The sequence below is a fragment of the Nuphar pumila genome, chromosome 9, assembly GCF_984573655.1.
Source record: "Nuphar pumila chromosome 9, dmNupPumi1.hap1.1, whole genome shotgun sequence".
Classification (NCBI taxonomy): domain Eukaryota; kingdom Viridiplantae; phylum Streptophyta; class Magnoliopsida; order Nymphaeales; family Nymphaeaceae; genus Nuphar; species Nuphar pumila.
This window is the reverse complement of record NC_143257.1, coordinates 10822495-10834712: the sequence shown is the minus strand read 5'-3', so window position 1 is coordinate 10834712 and position 12218 is coordinate 10822495. Positions and strand designations below refer to the sequence as shown.

The window sequence follows — 12218 nt, the reverse complement described above, 5'->3', positions numbered from 1 at the left end:
GAGTATAAGGTACCTAGTTTGGCAATGCTCCACACTTCTATGGGCACACTTCTCGAGGCTCTACCCAATCTTCTTAATCTCCCCCGAGTCTCTTGAATGCCTCAATAACATCAATAGAGCACCTTTGCTCTGATATCATGTAATAAAATACAAAAGAGATTCAAATGTCACTTATAGACATACACAATAACAATGACCACTTATGGGTCAATTACATAAACACAAAAACCACATAAATCAGTCACTTAAAGGGCACACAACTCACATATAAATGTGGAATAGTACTGAGACAATGCTCTTGAGCAAAAGCATACATAGTGTGGGGTTTCAACCCCTTTATATAATACAAAGAAGACAAGGGATAGCCGTTGGTGTAATCAAGTGGATTGAATCCGATACATATGCAAGAACACACTTTCAATCAAGTAGAATACTTGATTGAATCAACGAAACCACCCACACAAGGGTCTTAACAAATTGTTATCGCATAAAAGGCACACAAAGAGTTGTAAAAAATACATGGCCCATTGGGGCTATTTATAATACAATGGGAGAAATAAGGGGCTGAACATGTGACTATTGGGGCTGCACCCAACGGTCACATTTGTGACTGTTGGGGCAGCTCCAAGAGTCATATGAGCTGCCCCTTTTGCATAGAAAGAAGCAAAAGTAAAAAAACAAAAAAAGACAAAAGTACAAAAGACAAAAAGATAAAATGTCAGCCCATTAGGGGCTGACGCTTATTATATGCATTAACTATATCTTAACACCCCCCCTCAAACTCATGGTGGAACAACCGAGAGTTTGCCAAGTAGGAAGTGAAATATGGGTAACGAAAGTGCTTTAGTGAAGAAATCTGTTAGTTGCAATGTGATAGTCTTTCGCATAAATTCTTCACCGACATAGTGATAATCTATTTCAATGTGTTTTGTCCTCTCATGGAACGTATGGTTGCTTGCAATGTACACAACACTCTTGTTATCACAATATAATTTGGAGGGTTCTTTAATGTGGATTCCCAAGTCCTCCAGTATTTGTCGGAACCACACTAACTCTGGCGTGGTTGTTGCCATGGCGCGATACTCAGCTTCAATTGAGGAGAGAGACTTTCTATTGCATGTTGCATAGCCATGAGATTAGAGAGTCACCTACAAAAATGCATAAACCAGTAGTTGAGCGTTTATCATTCACATCCCCTCCCCAGTCAGAATCTGAGTACGCAATGACTTTTAATGAAGAAGATGATGACAAAAACAGTCCATGACTTACAAAGTTCTTAATATATCTAATAATTCTCATTACAACACTCATATGTACTGTAGCGGGAGCATGCTGAAATTGACTGAATGAATGAATAGCATGAGAAATATCAGAATGAGTAATAGAAAGGTAAGACAAAGCTCTAATCATTTGTCTGAATAGGGTTGGTTCTTGTAGAGGTTCTCCATCATCCTTCTTTATTTTTGCATTTATGACCTCTGTAGTGTCAACCCGTTCCTCATATGAGAGTCTTGATCTCTCAATAATCTCTTATGCATACTTAGTCTATGACAAAAAATAACCACGAGGTGAGTAAGTCACTTCAATACCAAGAACATATCTTAAAAAACCAAGATCTGTCATATCAAAGTTGTCTTTAAGCACATCTTTGATATGATTTATTCTCAGTTTATCACCTCCTGTGATTATCATATCATCCACGTAGAGTAGTAGTATGATCATCCCTACATTGAAAGACTTAACAAACAATGCAGTGTCAGTAAAACAAGACTTAAAATGAAGTTGAGTCATTAGATTACTAAATCTATCATACCAAGCTTTAGGAGCTTGTTTTAATCCATACAAGGCTTTTCGTAACCTAAGAGTTTTTCATGTGCCAAATTCAAACCTGGTGGAGGATCCGTGTAAACCTCTTCATCTAAATTACCATTCAAAAAGGCATTTTTTACATCCATTTGAAAGATAGGCCATGTTTGAATTGATGCTATAGATATAAGGGTTCTGACAATCGTCATTCGAGCAACTAGGGCAAAGGTCTTATCATAGTCAATTTCATATTTTTGACTATATCCTTTAGCTACTAATCGAGCTTTATATCTTTCCAATATCTCATCTCATTTAGTTTTAATTTTGTAAACTCATCTACACCCTATAGTTTTCCGTCCTTTGGGTAATGTTTGAATTTCTCAAGTTTTTGCTTTTTCTAAAGCTTCTAATTCATCATTCATCGCTTTAATACATTCTTGATGATTTTTGGCTTCATAATAGGATGATGGTTCAGTATATAAATGTATAGTCATTAAACATGCTTGGTATCTTGGTTCAAAGGAATCATAAGATACAAATCTACTAGGGGCCTTGAAAATTCTTATTGATTTTCTAATACTAGCAGAGTCTACATCTTGATTTTGTGAGTATCTTTCTAAGGCATATGGTGGGTGATCTTCGGTCTGTCGAGTGTATGTTTGTATGGTAGTATGAAGTGGGTCGATATTATCAAGACCATTGTCTACATTTTCACTTACATCATGAGTGTCTTCATTTTCACTCTCATGCTCATTACTAATGTTTTCACACCTATCATGTTCATTGATAAGATAAAAAAGAAACGAATAATCATAGTTCTCTTGGATTTTTTCTTTGCTAAAACCATCTTCATTTTCCAAAAATATAACATTTCGTGAAACATATAACTTGCTCATTTCCATGTCACAGCATTTATATCCCTTTTGATTTTCAACATAGCCTAGAAAAACACAAGAGATTACTTTTGGGGAAAGTTTGTCAATTCTATGGGTAAGAACAAAACATTTACATCCAAAGACTCTCAACCTTTTATAATCGGGGGAGATTTTAAACAATTTTTCAATGGGAGATATATTTTCAATAGTTTTTTAAGGCATTCTATTTATCAAATAAACTGTCGTAAGAGCGGCTTCGGCCTAAAACATTTTTTGAACATTTCTTGATATAAGAAGTGTTCTAGTGGTTTCAACAATATGTCTATGCTTTCTTTCAGCTAGACCACTTTGTTGAGGAGTGTATGGGCAAGATTTTTGATGAATAATCTCATTTAGGTCAAGAAATTTTTTGAATTCTTTTGATACAAATTCCCCCCAGAATCAGATCTAAAAATTTGAATGTTGGTTTTGAATTGAGTCTTTACGTAGAAATAAAATTTTTTAAAGCATTCAAATACTTTTGATTTTTGCTTAAGAAAAAAGATCCAAGAATGTCTACTATAGTCATCTACAAACAGGAGACGGTCTCCACACATTCGAGTGTATTAACTCAAAAGGATTTTTTGGTATAAAATGTCTTTGTTCAAAGGGCAAAGCTTTCATTTTGCCAAGAATGCAATCTTTACAAACCAAATTTTTTTCTTTATAACTAGTAAGAAATGGAAACAAATGTAATTTGGTCACACTAGGATGTCCTAGTCTTTTGTGCCAATTTTTTATATCTTTCTTTTCCACAAAATTACAAAAAGATTATTTTGATAACTCAAGATTGTCCATTACATAAAGATCTCCTCTTCTATAGCCTTGCCCAATCAGTTTCCCGGACTGGAGATCCTATATTAAACAATCATTAGAAAAAAATAAAACTTTGCAACCATAATCCGTAATTTGTGAAACTGATAAAAGGTTTAAATTTAGTTTTGGCACAACTTTAATACTTGGTACGTGTAAGTTTGGTTGTTTTTTAAAAGTTCCAAAACTTTTGATTTTTAAAGATGTTCCGTCAGCGGTTGAAATATAAGAATTATTTGAGTTAGAATGACATTCGGATAATATTGACTCATTTGGAGTCATATGAAACTAGGCACTGGAATCTAAGATCCAAGAAGTCTTACTAGGGTCACCACTTGTGGATACGGTCACCCCCGAGAAGGAAGAAGTTTGACATTTGAACATTGGTTGTAGCGCCTCCATTAATTAAGCTAAAGACAGTGAGCCAATGCATTTGGAGTCGTCTACGTCATTTCTTTCCACCGAAGCAACTTTCTTATCATCACGGTGATCTTCTTTCTTTTGGGACAAAAAGGCTTGATATGTCCTGATTCATAGCAATGATAGCATATGATTTTACCACCTTTTTGGTACTCATGATCTCCTCTTTTATCACTTCTTTCATAGTTGTTGGGATTTCTCTCATTCTCATTCTTCACAATGTGAGGAGGCTTGTAACTCCTAGTCTGATTACCGGGCTTGGAGATAGCAAGTACGGTTTCTTCATCTTTTGAAGCGGATAGCTTCTTTAATCTATTCTCTTCCATAGTCAATTCTTCAAGAGTTTCGACTATAGATGGCACACCTCATCTATGAAGGAGAGTCGATTTTGTTCCCTCAAATTCGGGCCTAAGCTCATTCACAAATGGGTAGAAATGTTTTGTTTTAATTTAGTTTTCACGGTGTTCTACATCTTGAGGACATTGTCATTTTGGCTCAAGAAGAGCCAATTCATCCCATAGGAGAGAGAGAGAGCATTGTAATATTCTCGGATATTCATCTCTCCTTGAGTCATGGTTCTTACTTTATTTTGGACATTGCATATGTGGGCAATATCTTTAAGGCTATACATGTCCTTAAGATATTTCCAAGCATCGCTAGCAAAATCAAATTTTGCTAAGCTAGAGCATTTATGAATATCTACACTATTGATGAGTCATCCAATTATTTTGGAATGGCCCATCCTCTACTCTTTTCATTTTTTATCATAGTCAGAAACGGCTTTACCCATTTCCTCACCTTGAAGAGCAACCTCCTTCCCATTTTTAATTTTCGTAAGAATGAGCTTGGGCTCTTTTTCGGTACCATCCACCAAACCCCATAACCTTTTTTCCCATATCTTGTGTTTTACTATGGATGCTCACATCACATAGTTGGTATCGTTTAGGCGTACGGGAATGGAGATTATAATTTATCTCTCATTCTCCATTTCTTTACAATGCTAAGAGAAAGGGTAGAGAAAGAGATAGTTGGAAGAATGGAAGTAAGGTAGAGATACAAGACTTGTTTGAGAAATAGCATGTTTCTCGATGCAACAATCATTGATTTGTTGTATCCGCTAAGCCCACAATCCTCCTCTTGATATCGTCACGATCTTTCTTTTAGAAAAATGTCTTTTGGATCACCAAAGCTCTGATACCATGTAATGAAGTGGATTGAATCCGATACACATGCAAGAACACACTTTCAATAAAGTAGAATACTTGATTGAATCAAGTAAACCACCCACACAACGGTCTTAACAAATTGTTATTGCATAAAAGGCACTCAAAGAGTTGTAAAAAATACATGGCCCATTAGGGCTATTTATAATACAATGGGAGGAATAAGGGGCTGAACATGTGATTGTTGGGGCTGCACCCAACAGTCATATGAGCTCCCCCTTTTGCATAGAAAGAAACAAAAGTAAAAAAACAAAAAATACAAAAGATAAAAAGATAAAATATCAGCCCATTAGGGGCTGACGCCTATTTGGTGAAAAGACCAAAATACCCCTAATAGGTATTTCGGTTTACATAGTTATATATATATATATGTGTGTATTAACCAGAGTTACCGGAAGCTTCTTAGGTAGGAAGGAAGCTCGCTTCCCGAAAACTCACTTCGGAAGCGCGATACTCCTCGCTTCGAAAACTTTATGGGAATCTCGATTCCCCCACGCTTCTTCTATGCTTCCCACACACATGGTCTATGCTTCCTATATGCTTTTCTCACATTCCTTTTCATGTATTTTCTCTCACGCTTTCACCCACTTTCCATGTACTTTCTTTAAATTAGTAACCATCATTGTTAGATTTTAACAAAAATTTAGCTCTTTTACTGAAAAATCATGAAATATAAGAATGAGCAATTTTATTTTAGTTTTTATTTGTTTCTTGTTCGATTCCTATTCAATTATCATATTGCTTCATTTTTTTTAATATTTCGCTTTTAAATTGATACTTCGCTTCCCGCTTCCTATAAATTTTAAAATGCCTCGCTTCTGCTTCCCGTATCGTTTCCCGCTTCCGCTTCCTAGTTTGGTAACCTTGGTATTAACTATATCTTAACAGTTGGGACCTCCCCAACGGCTAGAAATGTAGCCGTTGGGGAGATCCCAACAGCTCTATGGTCAAAAGACCTATAAGCCCTTCCCTATTCTAGAATTTACAAGAATAAAAATAAAATAGAAAAAAAATGTATACAATGAACATAATACCCTTATACCAAAAGACAAAAATACCCCTATGTATATACAGTGACAATCTCAACCTTCTCCTTTAGCTTTCCTTGGTTTGATCATGCAAGGCATGTATCCTGAGGCAAGTTCACAAAAGAGCCCCAGTTTCTTGCATAGATAAAACACATGCAAGATACTATTTTTATTTTATGACATACATGACCCCATAACCCTCAACAAACATGCCACCTCACATGCATTTCGGTTGGAACAGAATTACTAGATGAATGAATTACGAGAACTCCAGTTTGTCTGTAACATGTTCGAAATATGCAAAATACCCTTCAAAGCTCCTACAATAAGCATGACACCACATATTTTCAGCAAACAAACAAATGATCTAATTCAATGGTACTGCTTCTCATGTCCCTTGGAGTATTTAATGCCATCTTTGCTTCAAGGAAGAACTATGCCGAAGTAATTAAGACACTGGCGGGAATTTCACTCGCATCCAATCCCCAATTCTTGTTCACCCTGGATGATTGTGTTGGGTGAATTGTGACCTCGTACAATCCCTTCCAAGCAATTAAGAGCATATGGATGGAACATTAGAATTAGCATGTGCATAAATAGAAGCCCTCTTTGTTAGACAGCATTTGCTCATGACACCTCTTATTTCAGATTCCAAACCAAGTCCAAGTCAAGCGTTGATAAAGAACAAGGAAAATATGAAAATTTTAACTAGCACATCCAAGGATGCACGTACCAGAGTAGGTAGACAACTCCTAATCCATCACAGAATCAAATAGTGTTGAATCATATCCAAGAAGCGATACAAGAAAGAAATTGAGCTGTGAGAGTAACAATCCACATATTTCCACTATATAGGCATGAAAGAGCTAAGGACATTGAACTGGACTATATCACATGGATACTAAATTTTGGTTTCCATATCATGTCCCCTTATCTATTATTCGAATTGAAAATTTCATATAAATGGCAGTATCCCCATGTCCATAGCGGTAACCATGTGATATACTGTTGAAGTCTTAAAGTGCATAAAAATAACAGCCAAGCACATATCTGATAAATAAGAAATAGCTAATTGCACAAGATATTTAAGAAATGAAGAAGACCATCAATAAATTCCGATAATGAAACAATATATTATATTCTTTTTGTTTCTCAAAGATGGAAAGCAAGGGATTCGAAGCAAGAGATATTGGTTAAGATGCCCTGACCCAATCAACCAAACATCACACGTAAGACTACTACAAACAAACAGCTCATAATGCATTACTTCCTAAAAAGCATAAAGTGATGCAGAAAGAAATAATAAGATCAAATTACGACCAAGACAAGGCTATTAAAATGCATGTTGGCTGAATAATGAATATAATAACTGCCCACATATGGCTTTTTGTTGAAATACTTAACAGTAACAATGAGCTATAATATAAATTAGCCCAACAAAAGCTCTCAGCCTTCTCTCAAACAGGTGATAGTGAAGAACCTTGTTTTTTCAAATTGTAGGCAAATACCATACTTGAGAGGGACACCAAGAACCCACCCAATAGATGAATACATGCTCAAAGTGAATAATCTAAATCGGTAACAAGTTTGCAATTGCATTATATTGAACTATGCAATGTCAAGAGGGATCAAGAACAAAAGTCACACCTACTTGTTGATCTGCCACAGTATTGTTGAAGCTGGTTCCATCGGGTCCTGCCCACATGTAAGCCATCACCCATTAGAAATTTCTAAGCAGCAGCTTAGCATTTGCCAAAGTAAGCATTAGCTAAGCTCCAACCAGAAGTTGTATTCATTATGTCCACTGTTGAGATTGCTAAAATCACGAGGATAGATATTTCAAAATAAATCCATAAGATGGAGCAATCCTAATATCACTTCTCGAAACACGCATTGAGCACAAGATAAATTGCACCGACTTTCCCAAACGACAATTACCAATATAAGATTAAAGAATAAGATGATACAGTTCCTGACAACAACACTCGACCTGAAAGTTTAATAGATTGAAATGTTTTTGGCAATCATCAACCATTAGTTTCATCTTATAAGGTATCCTTTGGCTACTTGCCCATTTTCATGTTATCCTAATTTATGCTCATAGCCAATTTTTTGCAAAAGAAACCATCATCGCTAATTTAAAACCGTCCCCTCTAAAGTTTTAAGAAAATTCGAGCATCACAAACACAAAGAATGCCAGCAACGCCAGATCGAAGAACCTAACATACAATCAAACCAACACAATTCCTCGCAATTGAGCAGATCAAGTCACTCCTTCAGAATTCCTCGCAAATCCTCCACAAATCACGGATCGAAGATCAATATCTACAAGTTCTAACAATCAGTCTGTCAAAAGCACGCATCAAGACCGTTTCTTTAATGCGTAGCGGAACTACTTTGCCTTGAGAAATTCCACTCTCATTAGCCAAACGAACAGGCGAAGATGAAATGAACAGGAAAAAAACAACAGAAGAGGAGAAACTGAACAAACTCGAGATCGCACAAACTTAATCCATCGAAAAGAAGAAGAAAGGCGAGAAGGAGAAAGGTGTGTGCATCGAACCTTCGGGCTGATCCTTGTCGGCGAATTCCTTCTCCAGCACGCGATCGAACATCTTGGCGATGCTCCCCTCGCCGGGATCCGGCGGCTTCGCGTCCAAAGAGAGATTGCTGCCGTAGAACTTCTCACGGATCTCCTTGTCGTCCCTCCTGCCGTCGCCAGGAAGCAGCAGGTGGCCGCAGGCAAGCGCCAGCAGCAAGAAGAGGCGGCGATCCGCCATTCTCCTCTTTCTCTTCGAGGTGGGGAGTCAAGTACGTACGTGCGGATCCCACAGTGGGGGGGGGGGGAGGGGAGGACGAGTCAGATTGCAGGGCCGGGGCTCCCCCACAACTGCACGGGAGAATTTGCCTGCAGATTGCTTTCGTTCGTATCGTGGCTGTGTGCGGCGTCTTCTTCTGGGCCGTTGGATGTGTGAAAGAATGGTTTGGTGTTTGTCTCAGTTATTTTGATTAATTTTCAGACTTCGGTGTTTGTCCCAGGCATTGCTCCAGAGGCGTGCCTTGTCAGATGGATGGTCAACCGTAGTGGAGTTCAACGAGCCGCTGCTTAAATAAAAAAAAACAAAAATTATCTTTTTTTTTTAGGCTTCAAATTATATGCACCCAACCTACTGGACCCGGGGAAACGGGACCCCACCCTGCCTCGCTCCGTTTGAATCACGAGAATGAAGGACATGAAACTGAGATGGAGGCGAGAATTATGGTTAAAATCAAAACCAATGCCGGAATAGACTTATGCCTTCTCCTGCTCCGTTCCCGATTCCCGTTAATAAAATAATTAAAATATCTTTCGATGGTTCGACCTCTTGATTTAGAGATGGCAGTGGATCAGAGAGAAATGAGGTCTCGCCGCGCCACGCTCTGTTTGAATATGGGGATGTAGAGTATTGAGCATAGGTGAATAGGGATGGCAGCCTGGCGAGGCCGGGGACAAGGTCTCCACCCTCACCCTGCCTCAAGATTAGAACCTCCATCCCCAGCGGAGATGGATTTTAACCTCCACACACCCGGCCTTCATCCCTGTTTCATGTCCTCCATCCCCGGTTCAAACGGGGATGAGGCGGGGCGGGGATGAGGTGGGAAAAAGTGGCAGGGACGGGACGGGGCTGGGCGGGGCGGGGAAAAGGGTATGTCGATCCTCGCCTCTATCCTCGAACGGGGATGGATTTTAACCTTCGTTCTCACCTCCATCCCCGTTCCATACCCTTCATCCCCGGTCCAAACGGGGTGAGGTGGGACGGGGCCCGCTTTGCCTAGGTCCACTGCCATCCGTGAAGACCTTGTTCCCCACCTGGATTCACTGTCATCCCTAAGCAATGTGACATGCACTAACTCCTAATGCCAGACAAGTAGAACTCTCCGGGTATGCAGCCAACCTACATGACATCCATCTATCTATTTCTCAAGTCCGGTGCACTATCCTATCCCGGAAAATGTTATGTTGAGATGGACGGTTAGCAGTAGTGGAGGCTGCATGAAAAATGATTCCTAGTTTTTATACTGACGATCAGGGTGGACAAAACTGAAAACAAGGGGCGTGATCTCTTTTCACGCGTGATGAGCCAAACAACAAGGAGCAAGTTTATGAGGTCGTTTTTACGTACATCGTTGCATGCTCTACCGCTGATTAACATTTCTCGCGACGGAGATGATTGTTTGGCAGGTCGCTCTAGTGATGCTTTTCTATGGAAAGTTGGTGTGTGGTAGTTGTGTAAAAAAAAACAGAAAGCAAACATTTACACCTGTCGAAGGCAGTGGAGGGCTTACCCTAACGTCACCTTGGGTTTTGAGTAAATAATTCTAGTGAGTGTTTGGACGTGGTGGAAAGAATTCTCAAGATGACTTATTTTTTGTTTGAGGTTCGTTCCATGAGAGAATTTGGCTTTCAACTTTTCTCTTGAATTTCTCAAGGAAATGACGAAACTAGGCTTCCCCCATTGTAATTCTAATTACCATTTAAGAATCTCGATTTGAAATCTTGGACCGATGGAGACCATGCCTTCCACTTTTCCTATGTGGCACATGAATTCACATTTACTGTAGGGCTGCTTGGAATCTGTGGCTGGGATGGACCTTTATGGAGTTTATGCATTTGAAGAAGTGGCAGCTGCCAAATTCATGATTTAGTGTAAATACAAACGAGAAAGGGCCCCACTTCCCATCTCAAATGCATAAACGCCTATCTCAGTGCCGAGATTCCAAACATGACCCCAAGGAAGTTTGACCAAGATTTTACCTCAGGACCACCAATTGCATAAACGCCCATCCCAGCCCTGAGATTCCAAGCAGGCCCATAGTCAACTACAAATCCAAATGCACTTCAAAGATCTATTTTAGAGACTTGAGTCAGAGGTATGCTACAGTTTACCCTAGTGTTCTCAAGCTTTGTTGTTTGGAAGCATTGATAGTGCCAAGTGGTTAGCCCTAACACCACATTTCAACACCATTCACAAGAAAATGTTTTTGGCAACTTCATTTTCAAGGCCATTCACAAGAAAATATTTTTGGCAACTTCATCTTCAAAGCCACATTTTGTCAACATATGAAAATAGTGTTTTAGTCTGAATGCAAAGTTTCTAGCATAACTTAAATATCTCTTGTTTCTGAAAAGTGGCCAAAGAATTTAAGGTTTATTGGGAAGTTGGGAGTTAAAATTTATGGATTTGAAAAAAAGGCATCTATCAATTCAAGTAATTGGTTGCTGCCACTTCTAGGAGGTGTGGTAGTTATCAATTCTAAATTTGAGCACAAATATAAGGAAAAACCATATCACCTCCTCATTTTGAGAGAGAGACATACATAGTTGTAGGGGTGATTTTATATTTTTCTATTTATTATTTTTTTCTTATATAATTTAAGTTTTTCTTTATTATTAGGAACCTTCACCAAGAACCCGATTACTTAATGACCTGCCTCCTTGTGAGGTAAACCCCACTTAGCGCCACAAACGTTCAAGCCCTTATGAAGCCCGCTAGTTAAGGACACCTACATACCTGATGGTAGTCGAACTTAGGTCAAAGGGGTGATCACCTTCTCCTTATCCCCAGACCACTGCCACTCGGGCAACCTGAGCGTGTGTAGATAATTTAAGTTTTAATTCTAGTTATTTTAGTTATATATAGTTTATTCATAGTTTTACGGTTACATTTGGTACAAAATCTTGTTGTTTTTAGAATTCAAAGTTTATTCATAGAGCATTTATTTGAATGTCAAATGTGTAACATCACATATTTTCATACTTAGTTAAATTTTATTTTTGTCAAAAAATTGGCTAAGTCTGGGAGAAAAATCATTTGAGGCTCGATTTTTAGACTAATGTCTTTGAGTCTGGGCTTGACCCAGGTCTCATCGACAAGGTCGAGGCAAGCCAATCGAAACATGGTAAAGAATTTTAATTTTGACCTTTAAATTCAAGCAAAATTCAGGTTTTTTCAGGCAAAATTCAGAGTTTGGTA

At 38.5% G+C, this 12218-nt stretch overlaps 1 protein-coding gene across 5 annotated transcripts in view; it reads right to left on the bottom strand.

The window, feature by feature from the left end:
* Window positions 1–9082, bottom strand: part of LOC149828411 (K(+) efflux antiporter 5-like) — a 111383-nt gene extending 102301 nt beyond the window's left edge. For all 5 annotated transcript variants that reach the window (XM_090017561.1, XM_090017564.1, XM_090017562.1 and 2 more), the window contains exons 1-2: window positions 8768–9082; window positions 7856–7899 (exon numbers count right to left, since the gene is read on the bottom strand). In XM_090017561.1, coding sequence (XP_089873687.1) covers window positions 7856–7899; window positions 8768–8984 — 261 coding nt within the window. In that variant the 5' untranslated portion in view covers window positions 8985–9082. The remainder of the gene's footprint in view (window positions 1–7855; window positions 7900–8767) is intronic.
* Between the last annotated feature and the right edge of the window lie 3136 nt (window positions 9083–12218).